The following is a 26,658-nucleotide window of genomic DNA, read 5'->3' on the forward strand; positions in this document are numbered from 1 at the left end:
ATACCAGCCTGGGCTTGTTTGGGTTTTGGGATTAAAATTTTGACATTACAAATTTGACACTATTATTTCTAAAAACCTCTCATGCAAGGGTAAATAACCATCTAAGGCTTTGGTGACTTCACCCCTAGGCACTTGAGTGTACTATGAGTGAGCGTAACGTGAAGGCTTTGTATCTCCCTGTAGCAGGAAATTGGTTATATATAAATCAGGAGGGCCTTCCTGTAGAGTATAAATTAAAGGACAATTGAAAAATGAATAGTTGATCATCAGGGCAGGAAGGAGCATAGTGGGAAGTTAGAAAAGGAAAATGAGTATCTAAGTTGAAAATCTTAACTAGGAAAGGGAAAAGTTTTGAACATAGAGATCTGAAAGAGATTAAAGGTATTTGAAGATGTCAAGCAAAAAGATCTTGCTATCAGTCCAATTAAAAAGATTAAGCATGTATTTTTGTTAACTTTTTATTTTGAAATAATTTTAGATTTACAGAATAGTTGCAAAGAATGGTAAATCAAGTTCCCATATACTGTTCACCAAACTTCCCCTAATGTTAACATCTTACATAATAATAGCACAATTATCGAAACCAAGAAATTAACATTGACACAATACTCCTAACTAACCTACAGACTTCATTCAAATTTCCCTGGTTTCCCCCTGTGTCCTTTTTCTCCAGGAAGATCCAGTTTCGGATCCTACATTTAATTTTGTTGTCATGCCTCCACAGAGATCTCCTCCAATCAGTGACAGTTCGTGAGTCTTTTCTTTCAATACCTTGTCATTTTCTTTCTTTTTTGTTTTAAGATTTTATTTATTTAATTGAGAGAGAGAGAGAGGGTATGAGCAGGGGAGAGGAGGCAAAGGGAGAGGGAGAAGCAGATGCCCTGCTGAGCAGGGAGCCTGCATGTGGGGCTCAATCTCATAAGCTGAAGGCAGATGCTTAACCAGCTAAGCCACCCAGGCACCCCAACTACCTTGACATTTTCAAAGAATACCAGTCAATTACTTTGGGGAATACCCTTCAGTTTGGGTTGTCTACTTCTTCATGTTAGACATGAGAAATTGGGCAAGCAAGCATAGCACAGAAGCAATGCTGGGCCTGTCTCAGTGCATGAGAGCAGATATGAACTATGTTGTTATGTCTGATTACGGTAACATACACTTTGATCACTGGGTAACGTGTGTCTGTTGGAGTTCTTCACTATAAAATTACTATTTCCTCCATTGTAATTTATAAGTAGATTATGAAGAAAGACTTTGCAATAATGCCAATATCCTTTTCTTTAAAACAAAACAAAACTTTATGTGTTTAGTGCGGTTTTAGGGTCACAGCAAAATTGAGGAGAAGGTAAAGATTTCCCATATCCTCCAGCTCCCACACATGCATGACCTCCTCCATTGTCACTATCCTCCACCTGAATGACGCAGAGCCATATTTGTTGCAATCAATGAACTTACATTGACATGTACTAATTACACAAACTCTATACATTAAACTTCAGTAGGGTTCATTCCTGATGATGTACATTCTATGGGTTTGGACAAAAATATAATGACATATCTCTATCATTATAGTATTATACAGACTATTTTCACTTTCTTAAAAATTCACTGTCTCATCTATTCATCCTTCTGCAAACCAGCCCCTGACAAACACTGTTCTCTTTATTGTCTCCACAGGTTTGCCTTTTCCAAGATGCATATGGTTGGAATCATACCATATGTAGCTTTTGCAGATTGGCTTCCTTCACTTACAAATATGCATTGAATCTTCTTCCATATTGTTTCGGGGCTTGATAGTTCATTTCTTCTTAGCACTAATGATATTCCATTTTCTGGATGTGCCAAGTTAGGCCATTCACTTACTGAAGGACATTTTGGTTGTTTCCAAATTTTGGAAATCATGAATCAAGTTTCTATGAACATTCACATCCAGGTTTTCACTTGGACACAAGTTTTCAAGTCCTTTGGGTAAATACTAGGAAAGGAGATTGCTGGATCATATAGTAAGTATGTTTAGTTTTGTAAGAAGCTGCCAGACTGTCTTCCAAAGTATATCATTTTGTGTTCCTACCCAGCAATGAATGAGAATTCCTGTTGTTCCACATCCTCACCAGCATTTGTTGTTGTCAGTGTTCCAGATTTGCAGCATTTGAATATATATATGATATATATAGAAATATCTCATTGTTGTCCTAATTTGCATCTTTCTAATAACATATAATGTATAGCTTCTTTTCATACATATATCACTTTAATCATGTACTTTTGCCCATTAATTTTAGGATTTATCAAGGGTTCTTATCTGCAAAAAAATTAGCTGTCACTTTTACCTAATGATAATCTTTCTATTTCCCTTGTTCTTTCTACATTTAATAAGAGCATAATATTGTTTTAGTGAGGCCAAAGGGGAAGAAGCTTCACATTCTTATTTGTATTCTTTTTTTTACCAAAGAGAATATTTTCAAGCTCTCCTAATACTTGGTGTAAATAGAACTCATCCTAACCCATTTAGGAGATAAATGGAATTTTCATTTCAATAGGCACAGCCTGAAATAGCCACTTGATGATCAAAGTTAAATTCTCATAATTTAGGTCCTTTTTATTGAAAAATTCAGCCATTAATCTTGAATTCCATATTCAGTGCTAGGTACTAGACTAAGCGCTGGAGATACAGTATGGGCTAATAGAGACATGTTCCCAGTCCTAATAAAGTTTTCAGTGGAACAGAGAAGGCAAGTGATAATATAATTCATTGAAATTGCTGTGAGTTCATAAATGTAGAAGAATAGTTCATTCTATAGAGGAATAAATGTGCCTAACCTAGTCTGGGTTAGGTGACTGGTCTGATCTACAAGGGTGTCTCAAGCAAGAAAAAGCTGAAATTGCTGAAAGAATACTAATATATAAAGATAAATCAGGGGCATAAGGAACTGAGAAATCATGAGGCTGAGGAGAGTATACAGGGAAAATCTTGCAGGCCATATCAGAACATATCAGAACCATTAATATTGACCAAGGGAGAAATGGAAAGTCACTTCAGGGCTTTTAACAGAGGTACAACAAATTTGTGTTTGCAATTCCTTAAGACGACACTGGCAAGCTGTGTGCAGACTGGTTACAAGTGAGGTAATAGAGGCTATGAAAAGACCATTTGGGAGCTTAGTGAGGAAGGACAAACAAGATACAAAAGTATTTCAGATAAAGGTAATGATAGCATAAGTGGAAAAAAGAAGGAAGATTCAGGAGATGCTAAAAGGTAGAATAAATCTGGACTTAGAATTGCCTGTGAAAGATAAAGAGACATATGTGTCCATGGTCACCTCCAGGACTCTAACTTGGATAAATGAGTACACAATGGAGCACTCACTGGATAGGGCAAGTAGAGCAAGAAGTTGGTGAGGGAAGTTCATGACTTCAATTTTGGACATAAACAATTTGGGGAGAAGCAAATAAATGTGAAATGGGGAGTGGATATGTGTGTCCAAAACCCAGGAAAAAGCTGATACTGCCAGCTTGGATTTTGAGGTTATAAGCATATTGTTGCTATTTCAAACCATGGGAGATGAAGGGTTGCCTCACGTGAGTGTGGGTTGAGAAGAAGAGTCTGGAGACCTATGTTAGGGATGAGTCTCCTGGAAATGTCAGATGGGGAAAGATGGGTCACCTTCATCCGGAAATGTCAGAAGGGTGAGAACAAAAAAAATAAAAATAAAAATAAAAAAAGGTGATGACATAGAAAAGAAAGTATACATTTTTCTCTCCCAACAGTGTAGTTCTCCACCCTCACCTCCACCCCCACTCCGTTCTTTCACTACCTGCCTACTTCTGTTTCTCCACTTCTTTATGTTATGTTGTGAAATTGAATGGACATTTCCGGTCAGTCTACATGCCAAATGGTCTTTCAGCAAACTTCTCAACAGTTAGCGCCTCCTTCAGTTCCAGTTATCTATTTCTGTATTGCAAACTACTCCAAGACTTACTGACTAACAACTTATTGTCTCTCATGGTTCTGGGTTGGCTGGACTTAGCTAGATGGTTCTAGCTCAGTCTCTTAGGCAGAAGCACTCAGATGTCTGCTGGGGTTATCATCATCTGAACGCTAAAGTGGAGTGAGTCAACATGATGGATCGTTTACGTGGCTGGTGGCTCATGCTGTCTGTCAGCTGGGGGTTCGGCTGAAGGTTCATCTGGGGTTATCTCTTGGAGCGTCTACATGTGGCTTCTGATGCCGGTGCTAAATGTGTTGTCTCTCAGCTCCAAATCTACCATTCTCTGCCCTTTCTGGGGATACTTCAACTGGACGTTGCAAACAATTCTTCATTGCCAGCTGGTGAGACATCAGGCTTTTCACAGAAGGCTCTGGGGTGACACTAATATCCCTTGGTGATAGAGGCAGGAAGACATTTCTCTTCAGGGTTGTGATCTTCCATTATTATCATGCAGGATAGGACCCAGGTGGTCCTTGTGGACAAACTCCAGATGCACCCTCAGATCATGCTTTGCTCCCTGGCAACCATTTGGGTAACTGCAGTAGGCAGCTTCTGTTGTAGCTCTCAGGCCACGTGCTCCCCACCAGGCCCTTATCTGGGCAGCTCCAGCTCCCTCCTCAACCATACTCTCTTACCTTTTTGCTACTTGCAAGCTGCCTGTTTCTAGCTAGTCACAACCTCTTCTAAGAAGTTCAAATCTCAGCATTGGGGGAAGGGACTCTCTCCTAGTCCTAAATTCCTTCTCTTGTCCTAGAGGGGATGCTTGGCCTCTTCAAATCCCATTTATTCCTTTAGTAGTTGACCACCTCAACTAGATAGTAATTACTTATATTACATTTTCCCCGTTCAGATAACACCTGACTAGATCCTAATTGATTTACCTCTCTGTGTGGTATGTCTGGGACTGCTCTTGGGATGGGCTCCTAAAGAGAGTGACTTGGGAGTTATCCCTAGCTTATCTTTTCTTCCCTATGTATGTTTATCGTCCAGTTATCTCATCTAGTACTTGGTTTAAAATACCATCCAGATGCTGGTGGTTCCCAAATTGTACCTCCAACCCATAATACCCTACTGAGCTCCAGTTCATATATTCAGCGATGCCCTTAACCTAATAGGTAGTTCTAGCAAAGCTCTTAATTTCCCACATCTTCATATAGACATATTATTTAAAGAAGGCACCACTACTTGTTCAAGCTGATTCCAATACTAAAAATATGGTTTCATTTTCCCTCCAAAGTGCACTGCAAAGCCCCCCCCCAATCATCCCTCATCTGACCTCCCAATACCCCCAACCACATCTAATGTTTTCTTCATACACCAACCAGAATAAACATTTTAAAACCTAAATCAGATCATGGCACACCCTGGGTTTTCTTCAGTGATATCCTACTGCACCAGCCAGCCAGCTGGTAGGCCAGCCAGCATTTGTAGAACACTGTGAATTTGTGTAGAACCACAAACCATCTGACTCCTGCCTACTCTTTTAAACTTACCTGATTTTTCCTCTCATTCCTTCTGCTCCAACCACACCACCTCTCTTGAATTCCTAGAACATATAAAGTCTTTTCTTTCCTCTGGACTTCCAGAGCTTGTCCTCTGCCTATGATGTTCTTTCTCTGCTTTTTTGCACATGGTTCAGGTCTCCTACAAGGGCCACTCCTCTGGCACTTTCCATACACTCTCACTTTTCTCTTTGTGTTTCTCTCTTAGTGTGATTAATCAGTTTTCAATTAGTTCCTTTTTTTATAATCGGTGTCCTTATTTTTGGAATATAAGCTCCATTTATCAATTCTACAAGTATTTTCTAAATTCTTACTATGTTTCTGATTTTTTCTGGGCACAAGAATACAGCAGTGACCAATGTCCTGCCCTCTCAGAGATGACATGTGCTTTAGGTAGTTAGTCAGCCAATATCAGAGTGTAATAAGGAACATCCAATTTTATTTAATTCCAAATAAAAACAAATAACAGAGCCCAAATCTGAAGAGAAATTGTCCATATTACTTATAATGCTAAGAATCTTTGATAAATCTCTATAATGTAAACTTTCAGCAATAATCAAAGCAGCTCTGGTGAGCAGAGAATATCAATATGGGAAGATGCAACTTTCATTGCCATGTTTACATCTTCCACTCTGGTTTTAACATAGAAGGTGGTGGTGACATTTACTTGTTTTCCTTAGTCGTTCTTGTAGATTCATGTAGGTGTCTCCATCTGGAGCTTTATTTCGAATCTGTGTTGAATGCCAGCCAGCATTTGTAGAACACTGTGAATTTCTTTTATAACAAGCTTATGGAGAATGGTAGCTGGGGTGGGGAGGAAAAACTACCCAGACTTTCATGCATGCAGACTTCCAATAATATCAAACTTTAAAAATTTGATCCATGCATGTGCATCCCATCTCACTGTAGATTCCAGAGGACAAACAAGAAATGCAGTAAGAATGAACACACCATGAACAGAACACAACCTTGGGCCAGAGGAGACAGAAACTTGTATTTCATTTAAATAGATGGAAGGACAGAACTTCCAAATTTTTTGAAGCTACTCACTACAAATTACCTATGCACAGAGTTAACCTGTATTAAAAAAATTCTATTTGAAAAGAAAGTTACATTGATCACAGTGAGCCTTAGAATCTTAAAATCTTAAAATCATGATGCTCCATAGAGCATTATGGGTGGTAGATATCAAAAATCAAAAGCATGAATCCCCTACCCTATGTCCCTGCCAAGCAGTCTTTTAGATCATGTTTACATACCTCTGGTGCCAAAACACTCAATGCCTTTTCATCTAAAGATATTTCAGGCTGTTAAAAAGCTCTTACTTATGCAATTCAAGTGTCTCAAAGTTGCTAATATAAAACTTTCCAGATATCAATTTTCATTAAGGCAAAAGCAAAATGCCTCAAGGCCCCCATCTTATATACTTGAAAATTTTAGTTTTCCTCCCATATTCCAAAGGATGATTTGTGGGTCCAGTGGTCTCCTAGACCTTCTGATTCTGGATCCCGGCTTATATTGAATGTGCCATCTGGGTTCTTTTATCTTACTTCCGGAAGCAGCTGTCCACTTGTTGCATATTGTGCCCCATGTGCTGATGGCCATGCCCATATTTCATTTCTTAGAGTACCAACTACTACAAGCCATTTAGGAAACTTGTTACTGCAAATGAGTAGGTCACAGAAGGAGAGCAATTATTAGATAGTACAGTTATGAAGACAATTGGTCATTTCAACACACAGATTCAGTTTGTCACTGGCCATTCTTCTCCTTAGTCTCTGATCTACCACTATGACCTCTCTCACCCACTCTGTCAGTCTCTCTCTCTCTCCCCTTCTCTCTCTTCCAACCTACAATGTGCAGGGCTGATATCTAAAAACACTCAATTTTGTCTTACCTTATTATGGAAAGTAACTCACTCTCTAGTTTCTTCCGACTCAGACTAGTTTGATGTGGGACATTATACTTGCATAGTAAAATTGTATTATAGAGTGTTTTTTGCATGCAAAGGAACAGTTTTCTCACTTTGATTAGCTCTGTTTCCTTGGTTCCTAAAGTAACCAGCTCAAACTGTAACTTGCTTTAAAATAACACAAATGTCTTCCCTAAATCCTTTTTTTAAAAATATTTTATTTTATTCATGAGAGACACAGAGAGAAAGAGAGAGGCAGAGACACAGGCAGAGGGAGAAGCAGGCTCTATGCAGGGAGCCCTGCGTGGGACTCGATCCCAGTTCTCCAGGATCACACCCTGGGCTGAAGGTGGCACTAAACCGCTGAGCCACTGGGTCGCCCTCTTCCCTAAATCCTTATGTTGGCCTGAAATGGGTCTTCTTAATGTTTCTATGTATTGATTGCATGATAGTTATTGATCTTTTACTTTATGCTAAACACCACACTAGGTATTGAGGAATATTAAGACCCAAATCCTGCCTTCAGTGATCTAGAGAAAATTCAAAAGCAATTAAAATATGTTCTAAAAATTGTTCTTCTGGAGCTAAGCACGGTGTTTATGGGTGAAATACCGGAGTGCACTTACTCTAGACATGGAACACTGGGTTGAGTTGTGTCTCCTTCAAAACATGTATCCAAGTCCTAACTCCCAGTACCTGTGAATATGGCATTTGGAAATAGGGTATTTGCAAATATAACTAAATTAAGGATTGCTAAATGAGATCATCATCATCCTGGATTTAGAGTGGGCTTTAATTCCAATGACTAGTGTCCTTAAAGAGAAGAAACAGGGAGATGACACAGAGATAGGGAAAGAGAGTAACATGAAGGTCTGTAGGCAGAAATTGAAGTTGCACTGTCACAAGCCAAGAAATGCCAGGAGCTCCCAGAGGCTGGAAAAACCAAGGAGACATTCTCTTCTAGAAGCCTTTGCAAGGACTATAGCCCTTCCAACACCTTAACAGCAAATTTCTAGCCTCCAGGTGTGAGAAAACAGATTTTTATTGTTTTAAGGCACCACATTTGTGGTAATTAGTTGTAGCATCCCTAGGAAGTTGATACAGAGGGTTGTCTAAATTTCTCCCAGGCATATAATGTTTAAACTAAGAAATCAATGTGAACAGGTTAGTGAAGGGTTAAGAGGGATTGGAGAGTGTCCTGACTCAGAGAACAGTACCGGCATAATATGAATCCGTCAAGTGATGACTGCTACAATTTTCTATTCCCTATGAGAGCAGGAAATGGAGATTGTGCACAGCTAACAAAAGAAAATATATAACCATATAGGTTTATAATATAATGTAAAATACTTAATATGTCTATATGCTTGTAGCATATGAGCAATATTAGTTATGAGTCACCAAGTTAAATATTAATTAACATCTAAATATTCACTTTCAAATATAGGTAGACTTTCAAAATTGAATGAAAAATAATCCTCTTATGTGTTCTGCATGTTGCAATTCTGTACAAGAGGAAAGCTCAGTGACTCAGGGGTCATTTCGCATCACAGCACTTAAAACACCGAAGCGCAACAGAAAATAGCCTCACCCTCTCCCGACCTAAATTGAAGGTGAGAATCTATTTAGCACAGCAAAGGTTGAGCGTATTGACCTCACTTGTGACGCCTAAGAAATTATTGTCTTGTGCAACAGTATCATACTTTAAAAATTTGACTACCAGCATTTTTAATGATCAAGTTAAAAGTTGGAAAATTTAATACTTATTCTTGTGCCCTGGAAATGCATTCCATGAGGTGACATTAGTCTTCAGCTTCAGTTTTGGCCAAATACTCATTTTAACTCTGGGTCACCTGACATTCAGCCACAATGTGTATTTGGTTCCCCTCTCCCATGTGTCTCATGGGCTTACCCTGAAGGGTCTGCTGTGTAACATGGCTAGCACTATGGTAAATAGCCAGGAAAGGGCAAGATTCATGACAAGAAAGTAAAGTGCTTAATTAACATAAAAATATTCTATTGTTCCTGAAATATGTTTAAGAAAATCATCTGGGGAAGAAAAACGGAAGCCCAGAGAAAGTTCCTGTGTCCAACTGAAGGGCTGCTCCATTCTACTCAAAGAAGCATTTTGGTGAAGTCCAATCACAAGAAACAACTCATAGCATGGTGAGTGCCAACGGGACAAAAAATACTGGTTGACAAAAAAGCGATATGGTGAGCCTATTGGTGCAGGAAAAAGAGTGATAGTAATTGATGGACACAGATGGAGGGGTTGACCTTGGTTAAGAGAGAGGTCACTTCCTTCCCAATACTGATAAGACATACGATGAAGAGAGGGGAAAGCTGTGTTTTATCTTGTTTTGTTTTGTTTGCATTTTGAGACTGAACACATTTCAATCTGGATTTCTGTCTTCTGGGGACTGCTGAGTCTCCAGTTCACTCTCACACCTGGGGCATAGGGGGCTCTACATTTCTATTATGGTCCTTCGAGCTCTAGTTTAGTCAAAATCTCTGCCTACCTCCTCAACTTCTCTGCTGCTTTCAAATTTGCAAATGCCTTGAAAGAAAAGTGATGCCAATGTGCTTTCAGCCCTCTCTTCTTTTCTTGGATCTTGGGTGCACAAGTCCTGCTGTCTTGATAGCTCTCAGATATCTTCAAATGTTTTGGTGCTTAAGTTCTTTGCCTTGTTTCAGCTATTTCAGTTGTTTTCAGCAAGAGGTTTAATCAGATACAGCTAGTCAGTTAATTCATGGAAGTCTAGCTGCATTTTTCCCCAATATTACCTACAATTCACTCCATGTCCACATATCCAGAGATTCTGATCTGGGATCACATATGGTTTATTTTTTTAAAGATTTTATTTATTTATTCATGAGAGACACACAGAGAGGCAGAGACATAGGCAGAGGGAGAAGCAGGCTCCCTCTGGGGAGACCAAAGCGGGACTGCATCCCAGGTCCCTGGGATCACACCCTGAGCCTAAGGCAGATGCTCAACAACTGAGCCACCCAGGCATCCCCACATGTGGTTTAAAAAACAAAACAAGACCCCATGGGAAATAGCACCCACACCTTCATCCTCATCCCTTGATAGTCATGGGTTAGAGACTCTTCTAGAAGCAGTCTGAGACTCAGACTTTGGAAGTTTATGGAACAGCCTTCCTGGCAGCTAAACTCCCCAATCACTATCACCTTCCTTTTAGACCTAACGTGGCTACGAATCACACTTGCCACTGGAGAGTAATTATTTCCAGGTACAACAGGCTTTTAAAGAGCCTCTAAAATACACGGTAGTTTTTTAAATTAAGTAAATTTTTTTTTCTGTTTCCCCAAAATCTCCAAGATAAGTTTGACATTTTCCTGTGTAATTATACATTGACTTATTTGCTTCACTTTTTTTGTTTTTTTTTTTGGGGGGGGGGTTGTTTTTGTTTTCTTGCGAGACAGTAAAATACACATTCCTGGATTTATTCCAACATGCGCTATAGGCATCACCAAGTCTGAACCCATCTTGTTCTCCCATAGCACCCAATAGGTGACTCAGAATGCCTCTATTAGTTGTTCAGAAAGTGAGGTCATGGCCTGAAGAAGAGGCAAAGAGCCAGTTACTTAATAAGAAAATAAGCCTTTCATCTGAAAAATAAAGACTATAATTTCTAGCTTTCCAAAATTTTTCTGAGCAACTACAAAAGAATTATTGAAAAATATGTTTTTAATATACTTTTGAGAAAATCCCTTGAGCCTTATCAAAAATAAATACTTGTACTATCCTGATGTCTACACTTGGAGAATTCCTATCTGGATGCAAGAAGCTAAGGACAGACAGAGCAAAGCAATCATTCCTCTAAGGAATCACACTGTTTGGGGAGGATGGAGAGGAGGGTGGCACTCAGTTCAGCTCATATGTTTTGATTAGGGTATGAAATACCACCTCCTGTAATGAAATCCCGGATGAAGGGTGACCACCATAGGCCCTTTCTTTGAGGTTTAAATTAGCCAATTGCTGCATCGGAGGAGGTGAGTCTGCTTTTCTAAGGAAAAAAAAATGGTGTCATGTTGACTTAAATTTCATAGCATAATGAAGAAAGAAGTCTTTTTAACAGAAGGGCTAAAATACACAGCAGCCATGAAAAATATCTGTGAAATTGTCTTTCAAAATCATCCCTATTTTTTCATGAAACTGCATATTTCAAAGAAAATGTAGAAGAGGACATGGTTGTAACTAGGACTGTCTATTACTAGAAAATGCCCTTCCTTTTATAATACACATAGAAAACCTCTATTTTCCAATTTTCCACAACAAACAGTATTTTACATTTATAATTAGAAAAGTTATATTTAAAGACCTTTAAAAGCTTTGAGCCGGTCCCCTTGGCACCTTGCTAACAGTTCCTATTGGGTTTAAGTGAGCTTGGCAAGCTGACTAAGAGAAACATTTATCACTGTGTTATCATTAGAAGCTGCCCCATGTCCTGCTCAGCACTGACAGGACATCCACTGTGAGTTAATTGCTTGTTCAAAATTTAAAAATATGTGATAACCTCACCCATCATCAGGGTTACTGTTTCTCATCTTGAAGTAGAAATGAACTTGGATTCTAGCCTCCTGGACTCTGAACAAGAGAAGTAAGTCCAATAATTCATTCCTCTGCTTTGTCACCATTGTGGAGAAGTGCTCTTTCTAAAATGATGCACATGGATCCATAGTGTGGTTCAACCCAGAGCCAGTCTATACATAGGAGCCAATGAGACAATTTAATGCCAAGAGTACCAGGCAAAAACATCTTCCCAATAGCTTATCATTTATATTGGCCATTCCTTTGTATTATCCTAAAGCATCTCCTAGCTAACATTCAACGATACAAGGTCCTGTACACGTAAGAAGGGCTTTCCATGCATCATCTCATTTCTCTTCACAAACGCCCTGTGAAATCAACCGCTTGTTATTTTTGCAGTTTTAGTGAGCAAATTGAGAATCAGAGAGATTAAGTACCTGCCCAAAACCACAGGGTTAGTAGCCAACAATCTCAGACTCAAACTCAGATCTGGCCTGACTCCCACACCCCATGCTCAGAACCATCGTGTGACATTGCCTTTTTCCACGGCTCCTGGGAAGTTTCAGGTAAGTTAGTAAGTAGGTATGCAAGCTACTGAATGACCCTGGCAAGCTACTTAAGCCGTCTGAGTTGGATTTCCCTTAGTTATGAAATTAGCATGGTAACAATACTTATTTGAAAGGGCTGTCATAATTAGTAAAAGGCAATAATGCAAGCAAAGTGTTTCTGAGACAGCCTAGCCCTCATAATGCTAAATAAATTCTAGTCTATTATTTTCTGTGAAGATAAGCTCATTACTTGTTCTTATTGTCTATAACCACTCCAACAAAATACCTTTTAAGTATTAGAGACATCTTTATTGTTCAATACTAATCCATTTGGGGCCAAACCATAACTAATTCTATGTAAAACCTTGAGCACATCTAACTGGTCTTCTATTTTATCCATGTTTCTCCATCAAGTCTTCAGAAAACATGGAAAACTTTACATTACATTCTTACAAAATCTAGACATACTCAGTCGAGGCCATTCATCTTCAAGACATGCCTAACCAGTCTAGAAAGTTCATTTAAAAATAAAGCGAAAAGAAAAGGAGGACATGAAGATAGTTTGTTTTGTATAAGATGGAAATACATGTTAGGTTTCTTTAACCTAATATAGCCAAAGTTTAATCCCTTATCTTGCTAAGAAACCAGTTGTTCATCTTGTCTGTATTACATTGAATGATGCCACCATCATTCAGGCTCTCTAGACACAGAAATCATAAAGGCTGTTATTTATTTTTTTATTTATCTTAAAAATAATGAAAAACCTCAAGCATAATTATAATGAGAGAGGGGATCCCTGGGTGGCGCAGCGGTTTAGCACCTGCCTTTGGCCCAGGGCGCGATCCTGGAGACCCGGGATCAAATCCCACGTCGGGCTCCCGGTGCATGGAGCCTGCTTCTCCCTCTGCCTGTGTCTCTGCCTCTCTCTCTCTCACTATCATAAAAAAAAAAAAAAAAAAAAAAAAACTATAATGAGAGAATAATCAAGAAAAGCTTGATGGTACCAACTGTCTCTCAAGTCTGTTCAATATGTACATTTTGCAATATTCGCTTCAGATATTTTTTTCTAATTGTTTTCAAAGAAGGACATTATAGATACTATAAAGTTTTCTGTATAAAACTCCCCGATCTCATTCTCTCCTTTTTCCCTGAGGTAATTACTATCCTGAAATGTGGTTTATCACTTTGTATGTTTTTAAAACTCTGTCACATATGTTTGTATCTATAAATAATATACAAGATTCCTTTGAATATTATGCAGAAGGCATTATACCATACCTATCTTTTAACTATCTCTTATATTTCATATTGCAATTTTCTTGTTATATCATTGTGGAAAAACTTATATGTTATTCTTTTCCTTTACTTGCCAGGTTTCAGAATAATGAATTGGTACTCTTGCAACCTACAAAAGGTGACCTGTGGGATTCTTAAAAAAATACCTTTATAATCTCTTGAATTATAACATATTTGGTGCTTCCATCAATGGCAGAAACTATTCACTTTGATATTCTGATGGTTTTGTACTCTGGACACCATTGTTTGAAGAGAAAACTGTATCATAGTCTCGGGTCAGCCAATTGATGACTTAAAGCATGGTATGAAATCAGAAGGCCTCTTTAACAGCATTTAATAGGAGGAAAACTTAAAAAAAAAAAAAAAAAAAAGCCGGAAAGCCTCAACAAGCTCCTAACCAAAGTCAGAGGCCACATCGAAAGAGCAAAGCCCAAATGCTTAGGTTAGGATAGGGTCACAGGGTAGATGCAACTGTAAATATTGAATCTCTACATGCCCTGGAGCCCTCTGTGCTGCATAAGTGGCCTATTTCCTCTCGCTAGAAGATAGCACCCAGATCCCCCTACCCAACTATGACCTTCCTGCTGGCAGGATGTACACAGACCTCAGCTAATGCACATACCTTCCAACATCTACTTCTACCTCTACCACTGGCCACTAGACTAATAACCAAGTTCAAGCATCAGCATTGCATAGCCGGATGTAGTGCTGTCCTGATAAGGGAGGGAAGAGATTATTCACTAAAAGACCTATAGAACTTGGCTACTGTGTACCAGCAGAAATGAGAAAGCCTGAGAGAGAAACTTGAGGATCCTGACTGACAGCAGTGACAGGGAAGAGGGTATGTAGAATACTATGACAGCGGATAGGGTATCTGTAAGGCACTGGAGGAGTGTTGACAGAAGCACTTCATGCAGAAAAGATAAACCCAAATTCAGAGTAAGTGACTTTTTGAGTAAATGACTTTTTCAGTAAGAATAAAGACCTGCCTCTTCTGTTACTGGAGTGGCCCATTATAATCAAACTGCCACCAGGTATCTGGGGGATCACTCCAAGGAATGGTACCCCTAGTCACTCTCTCCTGCTTAATTTGGGTTTCGCCTCAATGCAAGTCTTAGCCCTGGAAGAGGTTAAGATTCATTTCAGGACTTCATAAGGTCCAGACTGCCCAACATTATGTGATCTCACTCATGAATTAGGACCTGTGTGTCCTCCTCCATCTTTTCTAATAGGGGCACTGAGGTTCCAAGAAGACTTTGCCTTTGGAAATTAGTACTTACTTGTTAGTGATTTCTCGGTGCTCCAGGTCAAGGTCTTTAAATATTTTCTCGGGGTTTTTTGTCTTGTTTTGTATTATGCCCTATTTTTTGTTTGGTTTTGCTTTGTTTGTTTTTTTTTTATCATAGAGGGTGTTTTTGATTTTGATAATTTGGCCCCACTCACTTATATTTTCAAATTCATGAGAATATTTTATTACCTAATTTGGTTGAAGATATTTTTTGTTTGTACAATTTTTGTGGTTGTTCATTTCATTTCAATTTAATTCAAGGAGAATAAAAAACTATTCCTTTGACACCACTACTTTTCTTATTATATGCTGTATAATGTTGTATTATGTTACATTATATCATATCATATGTGATTATATTTATGCATTATCTACATTTTTTTAAAAAGATTTGTCATTGCCATTCATGGCTCTTCTTTTTGATCAATGGTTCCCTCTATTTCACTGAGAAAGATTGATTCATCCTCACTATTAGTAGAAACTGCTTTGACCATAATCAGTATTGCCCTTAAGTCCCAGCAAACCTACCCTGTGCTTAGCTCTGGCCCTCCTCCTGCAGACCCCTCCCCACAGAGCAAGTAGTCCTAGAAATCAAAAGAATGTGATCACCCAGTGTCTCTGTCCCTCTTTTAGACCAAAATTAGGGAAAGACTCAGGAATTCCCTGCCCAAATGGATACAAGCCCACTTCCAGGGCCTGCAAAAGTTGGATGACACACGAGGGGTAGTCATGGCATGGCTCTTTGTTAAGCCAAGGGTTGGGAGAGAGCCAGTGGATGGAGCTTTGAAGTATGGGCTGGAGCATCCACATTCACGTGTGCAAGACCCCTCACAGTATGGGTTGGAATTGGTCAGAGGGAAGTTTGGTTTGGCTGTGGGCTCGACCCTCCTTTTTACTCTACCGCAGGCTCTGTAAGTATTAGGGGTGGGTCTGCCAATGATCCTCAAATTATAAAATCTTACAGTTTCTCAGATTTCTCAAACTATTTCTGACTTGTTTTGCAACTCAGCTCCCCCACCTAATCACTTCCTTTCTCCACTGCCTTTTTCAGATTTTTAGGGATGTCTAGAGCCTTTTGCTATTTCAACATGGTGCTAAAGGGCATCTCATGCTGAGTGGGGCTCTCAGTCCATTACATAAGACATTTCTCTAGTTATTAAAAAATATTATGCTGGATTCAAGTAACACAGTGAAGCTCTCCAGCATCAACAGTACTTTCACAATATTTATTTTCTTATCATGTGCACAAAGATACATATATGCACATGGACAAGCGTAATATATTTAATGCATTCACTTTGCTCAATATGCTTCATCATCTCTAGCATTTCTTTTAAGTATATGACCTTTTCTAGACAATTCTTTTCTTTAGATTTATTTTTCTAATTTTCTTTAAAAATACTTTTACTTAATAATAATAGATAGACAAAAATGGTTTAAAAACAGGAGCATAAGTTACCATCCCAATAGAACAGTGAAAATATGGGAACAGTATTATATGAATCCTCCAGTGCAGATTCCAACCAAAAGGATTTTTGCTAGCACATGTATGTAGTCTCATTAGCACGGATTTCAACTAAAGTAGTAAGTTTTGGGTAGATATTTTATAAGAAGTTAAGGGAAGATTTGGACAGCGAGCATTCACATAGTGAGGGAAACCTCTACTTCTCTCTGTTGTATAATCTCTGTGCTGCCAAAAAAACTTATTTTTCCAGTGTAAATGTTATTCTAATTAAGTTTCCCTAGTTAAAACTATGAATAGTTTTTCACAAATATAAAAAAATCTAAATCATGAACACATCATTCAAAGACACTCATAACCTGATCTCAACCTAGCTTTCCAGCTTCATCCTAACTTCTTCCAGTCATAGCAAAACCATATAAAGCCACTTACTCAAACAATCCATGCACATATACTGATTCCTTTCTTTGGAATATCCTTCTCCATTTGGTACCACACCTACTTTCTCTTTTCTCAAACCTCTAATGTTTCTTTTCCCATCCTCATGCTTAGCAGATAACTGCATTTTATTTTTCAGTAAGAATATTGAAGAGATAACTTTGCTTTCTGATTTGCTAAGAAAATTGAAGAGAATGTATACCAAATCTCACTACCGTGACTATATATCCATTGGCATCTACACCTTTAACACTGCCTTCCTTTGTGTTACTATAGACAAGCTGTCCTTGCTTCTATGCAAGGCCAGACCCTGTATGTTTGTGCTAGATCCTTACATTCTTATTGACCGTTATGCCACTGAGATCTCTCTTCAAGAAACAAACTTACCATTCAGCTGCAAGGAGGGCAGTTGGATGATAGGCTTCAACTTCAGAGCCTTTTTGGATCTATCTTAGCTTTCAAGGTAAGACTTGGGATTCCTGTATAGTCCTCATCTTACGATGGACCATTAAAAAGCTACTAGGATCTATTTCTCCTCAACATGAGATAGCTTTACTAGGAAATGTTTGCTTCCAGGTTTCCTTTTGCTTTTTCTGAAGCTCTCCCTACTCAATCCTGCTTCTATCCCCTCTTATTTCACAGATGTCAGATTTGAATCATGGACTGAAGGCTTCCCCTACCTAATATTGTTTCTTCCCCCTTTATCTTTTAGACATTCTTACAGGGAATTTGCACTGCCAATTTTATCTGTGTCCACTTCCCGAAGGATCAGAACTATCAGAGTTAATAGTCAGAGTGAATTGAGAATTGGATTTGAGAACTGAATCCCTTACCACCCAACTGCCAATAAGGACACAAGTGGTCAGAGCTTTACCAGGACATCTTCTATGAAGTAAAAGACTAATTGTTATAAATGCATCTCCCAAAACAAGGAAGGAACCTCTCTGGGGTCCCCAAATAATTCTTTCATTTACACATTGGTTGACATGAAAAAGAACCAGCTTTAAGTGAATGTGAAAGAACTATGTAGCAGGTCCAGACTGTGGTACAATAGCCCTACCACTTGGGTTATACATTCTAGCAGACCCTGTACTATTGGGGGTGTCTGAAGTGGAAGATGTAGCATGGAGTTTCTGGCAAGGACCATTGGGCATACTACAAGGCAGGGTCCTGAGGTTCAACAGCAAGGCCAAAACATAGGCCAGGGAGAGTTATTTGCCTTTTAAAGACAGCTCCAAGGGAGTTAGTGGGCCCTGGTAGAGAGGGAATACTTGGCCGTGAGACACCAAAAGCCACACCAGAATTTCCCATCAAGAGCTGAGTTATATTAGAACCATCAAGTCATAGAATCAAATAGTCCCAGCAGCAATTCATGCTAAGATAAAAATGGTAGATACATTCAGGATTAAACACTAGTAAAGACCAGACAGTACAAGTAAGCTATATGATCAAGCACAGCAGACCCCCACATCATCATGCTGGCTGAATGCCCCTCCATCAGCTCACACTAATGAACATATGGCGGAGGGCATCTACAAAACCATCTGAAGCAGGAAGGAACAGCCTGAATTTAGTTTATGAATAGTTCAGCATATGGGTACAAGCCGAAATTAAATGATAACTGCATTATAGCCACACTCAGAAAAATGATCTTGAAAAACAGTAGAGAGGAAAAATCTTTCAGCTGGGAAGAATCTTAAACAGAACAACTGGCTTATCCACTTATAATAGAAAGATAAGTGGCCTAAACTAATATATATGGAATAGATATCAGTGGCAGATGAGTCTGGCAAGTTGGTCAGGAGTATGAAAGCCAGGAGTTAGAAGGTTGTAGACAAATACTTAAAAAAAGACTTAAGGACAAAATTTTTGGAGTAGAGGGTGAAGATGTATATGTGGGAGTGAATGTATTTTATTTGAAACATGTTCTTATCACATGTTAATAACTTCCAGAAAGCATTCATAATTGAAAAGGCATTGAATAAACAAGCAGAAAAAATTGGGCAAGCCAAGTGGCATTAGGCAGTGTTTGCCATCAGACTTTTGAATTGGCATGATGGTTCCGTGAACAGAGTGGCTACAGCAGCAGAGATGAAGACTAATTAATCATGGGCCACCCTTATCAATGCCTCTGATTTAACAACAGAGCCCAAAAGTATATCCCTAATATGGCCCTATTCCTTGAGGAGACTGCCCAGCCACTTGATGACAAGATGATTATATTGGATCACTGTGAACCTCATGTCTACTATGCATCTGGCTGCTTCCTCCTGATGAAAATAATATCTTCTATTTCTCTTCCTATTTCCAAATCTCAAATGAATGCCTTTCATTGGAAAATGATTCAGGAACCAGTTGAGGAAGAGAATTCAGGAAATGAAGTTCCTACCTTTTCTTCTGTGATGCAGAGATCTTACAAGGAGGTGGCTATGAGGCCAAGTTAATGACAAACATTTGACCATGGTCCATCCCTTGTCAACCTGGCATTTATACTCTTTTGTTACCCACAATTAAACTTCCAAGTTAAAGCAATAATAATTGCTGATGGCTGATTTTATAACAATCTTCAAGCATGATATATCAATGGAGAAAAAAAGGGATTTGACCCAGGCAAAATAATTTGTCTTTCTTTGATAAGGTTAAATAAATTGGACATCTTAAAGAGAGGCAGGAGAGCATAGTAGTTTAAAAATGTGGACTCACAAGACAGATTGTTTGGGATCGATCTTATCTCTCCTCCTTACTAGCTTGTGACATTCAGCCAGTTGCTTAGTTTCTTGACATCTCACTCTCCTTTCTCCTAAGATAGAGATAATAACTGCACCTATTTCAAAGGGTTGTTGTGATAAAAAAAAAAAAACATGTTCAAATATGTTAAAATGCCTAGATCCATGCCTACCATATAGTGGACATTCTATAAGTTCAGTTGTGATTATTCCCATCTTGAAGACAGTTTGTGGTTGTGCCTGCAGGCAAGAAAATGACAAAATGTCGAGTTTTTTTTTAAATTAAGACTTTATTTATTTATTTGAGAGAGAGAGAGCATGAGGGGAGGCAAGCAGAAAGAGAGGGAGAAGAAGGCTCCCCACTGAGCAGGGAGCCAGAGGCAGGGCTCAATCCCAGGACTCTGAGATCATGACCTGATCCAAAGGCAGATGCTTAACCAACTGAGCCACTCAGGCGCCCCCAAATGACCTTTTATGATCTCCTCTAATGCGGAGTTTCAAAGATTTTTGTGGTTTAAGGTTGCTGAATTTGCCCAGTCCTAAAAGTTTTCCCACCCTTCCTACCTTATCTTCATCTTCACTGTCTTCTCTGTGGACAGAATGCTCTTAGCAGTGTATGGGAAACATCACTGACTCATGCTCTCCTCTGCCGCCATCCTCCACCATCAATCAGTTCATCTGGTCAGATCACCTTCTCACCAACCCACCTTATTCTCTTTTCTTTCTCTCATTTCCAAAAAATTTTCCATGCCTCCTCTGGTGTTTGAGGTTTTTCTTAAGTCTTCCTAGACAGTAGTTCTGATTTGGTCCAGGGAAGAATAACGTCAAGCATAGTCCTGGGATGGAAATTGCAAAGGCTCAAATATAATGCCAGCATTCCAATTTGGAACCCAGAGGGTTGGGAGTTCCATAACTGGTGCACACTCAGCACTTTGCTCCCTTGTGTTATTGGTGCACATTGGATTATAAACTCTTTTAAGGACATGGCTTGTGTTTTATTCATCTTTGTATCTTTCCCAGCACCTGGCACAATGTTTTGCTCAATAAAGGATTGTTAATGGAAATAAATAAAATGAAATGGAATAATGTCCTTGGAAATTTGTGAATAGTTTAATTGCTTAGCAATGAGGTTATTTTCTGACATTTTCTTTTTATTTGAGTAACATTATTTTTAATACAGAAAAATTATAGATATGACAAAGATGATAATGCCATTATCCAGAGATAGCCACTGTTGTTACCTCTTGCATTTCATTCTAATATTTTAATTTTTTTACTTAAATATTAATATCCTTTTCTGTATGCTATAGAGTTTTTTAAACTGAATTTATTTTCTATTATTTACCTTAAGAAATGATATTGGATACATCAGATCTACTTGTTTAATTTGAAGAAGGCTAATTGTCAAAAACCTACTGTGAACCTCCTCTTATTGAACAAATATTAGGTTAATTATTTTTCCATCTAGAACAAGATGAAAACATCAATAATTTAATTTACTCATTCATTTCTTTACTTACCAACAAATGGTTATAGGACTCCTTCTATATGCCAGACACAGTTACATGAGGATATTCTAGTAAGCAAAAGAGACAAAAATGTCTGCCCTTAATAGGCATTTCATTCTAGTGGGGAGAGAGAGAAGTAAAAAAATAATAAATCAATACATATCACGGAGTGTGTTAAGTAGTTATAAAAGCTATAGAGAACAATAAAGCAAGAAAGAAGGATAGAAAGTGCTTGCAGGCATCCATTTTATTTTATTTTTTTTTAAATTTTTATTTATTTATGGTAGTCACACAGAGAGAGAGAGAGAGAGAGGCAGAGACACAGGCAGAGGGAGAAGCAGGCTCCATGCACCGGGAGCCCGACGTGGGATTCGATCCCGGGTCTCCAGGATCGCGCCCTGGGCCAAAGGCAGGCGCCAAACCGCTGCACCACCCAGGGATCCCCAGGCATCCATTTTAAATAGACACTATCTATGCAAAGACTTGAAAAATGTGAGGGAGTAAGTCATGCAGATATTTGGGATAAGAGCTTTGCTGGCAAACACAGATTAAGTGAAAAGTGGAGCTTGGACTAAAGTAAAGTAAATGAGGTGCCTCAGCTGTAAAATTTAAGGAAGCTCCCACTCTCAGTTTATGTAAATACAATTGATCCTGAAAAGACTGGGAGGAAGACTGCTCCTAGAAAGTTTCAGAACCAGTGAGGCGCTCAGTGTGCCTGATGCAAAGGGACCCATATGTACAGCAGCTGCCTGAGTCAGAGGTGTAAGACAACCACTGCAAGACCTCAGAGCATTGCAAGGAGGTTGGCTTTGATCTGAGTAAGATGGACAGCCACCATGGAGTTTTGAGCTGAGGAGTATTCTAGTACAACTAAAAAAGGAAAAAAAAAGGAGTAACGATATAAAAGAATGAAATTAATCTGCCGTTATTGCAGATGCACATAGAAAACCTGAAAAAAAATCCACAGAACATATATTGGAAAAATTAGAGATGAGCATGGTTGCTGGATTTGAGGTCCAATTTATGAAATCAATAGTATTCCTCTATGACAAAAATATTGATAAGAAAATATTATAAAAATCAATGTGAGATTTATGAGCAAATAAAGAAATTTGTACATTGTCCAGGCACTAATTGGACAAAATGTTCACAGTTTTTATAGAAAAATTTTAAGCTTTATTAAAAACCTAAGGAAGAAGGGAATAAATTGAATTAAAGCTTAAGGATTTAGTATTTAAATATCAATTGTATCCAAAGAAATCAATAAATTTAATACCAAAAGAATCAAGTTTCCTTTACCAGTTACCTCATGTCTACTATGGTATGTCTACTTGGTTACCAATAACCAATTAAAAAATTTAATAAAGTCTTTTCACGAAGATGGGGCCAAATGTGAAGAAGGAAGCCCCTGGCCCTCCCAAAACCGAAGTCAAAGCAAAGGCTTTGAAAGCTAAGAAAGCTGTGCTGAAAGGTGTGCATTGTCCCACAAAAAAAGGAGATCTGCAGGTCACCTACATTCCGAGGACCCAAAACCCTGCATCTCTGAAGGCAGCCCAAATATTCTTGAAAGAGCACCCCCAAGAGAAACAAGCTTGATCACTATGCCATCATCAAGTTCCCCCTGACTACCAAGTCAGCCATGAAGAAAATAGAAGACAACACACTTGTGTTCATTGTGGATATCCAGGCCAATAACCATCAGATCAAATAGGCTGTGAAGAAGATCTACATCATTGATGTGGCCAAGGTGATATGGTCAACACCTAGATCAGATTCGGATCATCTAAACTGAGTCTAGCTGGCTATAGGTATATATATATATATGTAACAGAAATTTAAATACTCTATAGCTAGCAACAAATCCCCTCAACAACTCTATAGATGTTCATCAAGATTTCTTGGAGGAACATTTTAAACCCCATTAAAATATGTAAAAGAAAATTTACAAAAGATAGTAATATACCATGTTCATGAATGAGACTGATTAGCATCATAAACACGTTACTTTTTCCCAAATTATTTTATAAATCTAATGCTGTTCCAATAAAAATTCCATTCAAACTCATTCCAAAACTTAGATTAAAATATGGAACTAGTTGTCAGTTTTAAAATGAAAAGGAAAGAGAAGTTCATCTGGTTATACATGAAGTTTTATATAAAGCCTTAGAAATAGTTTGGGTCTAGTACATAAGAACAAGTAAATTAATCAATAAAACATAATAATGAGTCCTAAAACATCTATGTAATACGGTAAAGTGATTTATCATGTTCATGCAGCCTACTTGGGTTAAACACCTACAATGTAAAAAACTAACGTAGGTTAATATCTATAATGCTAAAAGAATTCTTACAAATATATGTTAAAAAACAGTGAGCTGAGTTGAAAAATGAGCAAAATTTATCAACAGGCAATTCATAGTGAGTCCCAAAAAGCTAACAACTATAAGATGAGATACTTGAAATTAGAGAGGTGCAACTCTAACATTAGACTATTTTATACCCACTAATTTGGCAAAAATTAGGAAAAGTTGTAGTGTAAGTGCCTGACAATTAGCTTCTTTGAATGTGATAGAAGTACCTGACATTAAGCTGAAGCATCCCCGTGAAACGCCGGGACACCTGCACCCCGATATTTCTAGCAGCAGTGTCCACAATAGCCAAACTGTGGAAGGAGCCTCGGTGTTCATCGAAAGATGAATGGATAAAGAAGCTGTGGTCTATGTATACAATGGAATATTCCTCAGCCATTAGAAACGACAAATACCCACCATTTGCTTCGACGTGGATGGAACTCAAGGGTATTATGCTGGGTGAAATAAGTCAATCGGAGAAGGACAAACATTATATGGTCTCATTCATTTGGGGAATATAAAAAATAGTGAAAGGGAATAAAGGGGAAAGGAGAAAAATGAGTGGGAAATATCAGAAAGGGAGACAGAACATGAGAGACTCCTAACTCTGAGAAACGAACTAGGGGTGGTAGAAAGGGAGGTGGGCAGGAGGTGGGGGTGACTGGGTGAGAGGCCTTGAGGGGGGCACTTGATGGGATGAGCACTGGGTGTTATTCTATATGTTGGCAAATTGAACACCAATAAAAAAAATTTATTTTAAAAAAAGCTGAAGCATCCATTTCAAAGATATCCATCTCGAATGAACACATCTGGATAGAGAGCCAGGTCCCTCCACCCATTAAGTTCCTGTGTTAGAAAGCCCTGGGTGACTAAGATAACTGGCCACTTGGTTGACCTTGTTTCCCTTCTCATGTTTTAATTCTTGCTTTTTGTTTTAAATTCACCAGCAAAGAGTGGTCTTGTGAAATCCTAGGAACCCTACCCTCAATCTCAATAAAGGTGGAGTCCCAGGTCTGTGCATGCTCTCTCTCTCCCTCTGTGACCTGGCTGTGTGACCTTGGGTGTGTTGCTGAGGTAAATTTTGCAATCATAATAAGCACCACAAAAGCAAGTCCAGCCACAACATTGGTTCTGTTAGGGAAATGTCCATAGGGCTTGCCACCAACAGTGAAGGCTGGGGTGGGTGCACTCCCCATCAGGCATTCCTAGTTCATGGCATCCCTATAGATAGGCTGAGACCTACACAAAATGAAGGTAATGAAACACATTACCTTTTGAAACACACCTGCATTTGAAACACACCTGCAGGCGGAATTGTAAGCTAATGCAGTCATCTGGAGAGCAATTTGAAGTACTTAATGAAATGAAATATTAATAAATCCTAGTAAGCTTCTCTTTTATATATATCCCAGCGAGAATTGTCCACAGATCCATATACAGGCTTATCTAAGAATTGTCATCTCAGAACCATGTGCAGAAGTGGGGGATTGGTAACAACCTAGGTATGCATCTATGGATGGACAGATAAGTAGGAAGTGGTATGTTCAGTGCTTTGCTAAGCAGCTATCAGAAGCAATAGTAAATACAAACATACGAAACAAGTGTTGATGGGAAGAAAAGCTAAGAATCATAAGGTATAAATTGCTTTGTATCCATGCAAATTCAAAACACTTCTATATACAAAATAATAACAGTAATTTTCCAGAGAACTATACATCTTGAAGGACATCAGAGTGGTGCCCATGCCAGCAAGAGGAGAATGGAAGGAGATGGGTGATAAAGGAGAAAATACTGAAAAGAGATTAAATAAGAAGAGGGCATTGTCTCTAATGATAGCATTAATTACTAGGAAATAGGATTAACCTGATGTTTTATACTTGTGCTCTAGAAGAAAGAAAAAAGGGTTTTAATAAAAAAAAATAGGTAAAATCAAAGGGAAGCCTAGATTTTTAGTCACTTCTCACTCTAATATTCTGGTTTTCTATGATACATGAGATCCTTCTGTACTGAGTAAGCCTTGAGAGACAATTTGTATCATTTTCCATTGATGGGATGAAGCCAAACACCTGCAAATCCAGTAAATTCAGGCAAACTGGGCTCAGGGGAGCTAGTTTCACATCATCTGTCAACAAGGACATCAAAGAGAGGTGGGAAATCGGAATTATCTGTCTCTGGGCTCCAAGCCCTGCCTATGACTCCCCAAACACCAATTACAGTAATTCTCAGTGTTCCTATAACCCTCAGCATCTGTTAATTGTTTAGGGCTTCATATTCTACCCTGGAGGCCTCTCAGTGTTTTCAAGTTTAGTTAAGGAGAGAACCAAAAGAATAGACAGGTAAGTTAAAAGCATGGAGTTTGGGAGCAAATGTTCTGTGCCAAGTACCCCCAGTTTGGTGTGCAGATAGCTACAAATGCTGTTTTTACAGCTGATTTTAATCCACTGTGGTTTAACTGGGACTCCAGAAAGGAGTTTGCAGAGAGATGAAATACTGCTCAAAATGATAAAGACAAAAAAAAAAAAAAAACCCTTAATAACTGGAGCAGGTAACATGAAATTTGCAATCACAGGATACATCTGGGTTCCTCTACCTGCACACTCTTCTGATAGGATGAGATACTATGAAGAGTCACAGATAGTACCGAGGGTATTTATGACTCAGTGAGCCTTTCCGGACTACAGATCTCTTGAGTGTCCCTTCAAGCTCAGAGATGACATGGCTCCATGATATGTGTGTTACGTGCTTGAAGACCACAAACTAACAGAGATGCTGCTTGAGAAGCTGCTGAGTGAAGCTACACTGTTCATCTTCGTAGAGCTCTTTCCAGTTCAGTGGTGTGGGAGCTACTGGAAAAGCCTCAGGACATGAAAGTCAAAGAATACAGACCAGAACGGAAAACATTCCTTTGGGAGGTTTATAAACTTCAAAACTAGATATCAATGGAACTGGCTATCTTGGGAGGTGGTCACCTACTTGTCCCTGTGTGCCTTAGCTTCTAAGTGAAGAGGAATGTGTGACTGGAATTTATTTTCAGTGTGACTGGAATGTGTGACTGGAATTTATTACTCAGTAGGTGTCCTTTA

At 38.7% G+C, this 26,658-nt stretch overlaps 1 protein-coding gene across 3 annotated transcripts in view; it reads left to right on the forward strand.

Moving 5' to 3' along the window:
* Positions 1-20,814, forward strand: part of MAL2 (mal, T cell differentiation protein 2) — a 66,398-nt gene extending 45,584 nt beyond the window's left edge. The window contains exons 3-5 of one of the 3 annotated variants that reach the window (XM_077847050.1): positions 9,445-9,569; positions 17,130-17,453; positions 17,703-20,814. In XM_077847050.1, coding sequence (XP_077703176.1) covers positions 9,445-9,569; positions 17,130-17,445 — 441 coding nt within the window. In that variant the 3' untranslated portion in view covers positions 17,446-17,453; positions 17,703-20,814. Of the gene's footprint in view, positions 1-9,444; positions 9,570-13,879; positions 15,244-17,129; positions 17,454-17,702 lie in introns of those variants that run through there. The other 2 variants (XM_077847053.1, XM_077847052.1) reach the window with 2 other exon arrangements.
* Positions 20,815-26,658: the final 5,844 nt, after the last annotated feature.

The sequence above is a fragment of the Canis aureus genome, chromosome 14, assembly GCF_053574225.1.
Source record: "Canis aureus isolate CA01 chromosome 14, VMU_Caureus_v.1.0, whole genome shotgun sequence".
In the NCBI taxonomy this organism is placed as follows: Eukaryota; Metazoa; Chordata; class Mammalia; order Carnivora; family Canidae; genus Canis; species Canis aureus.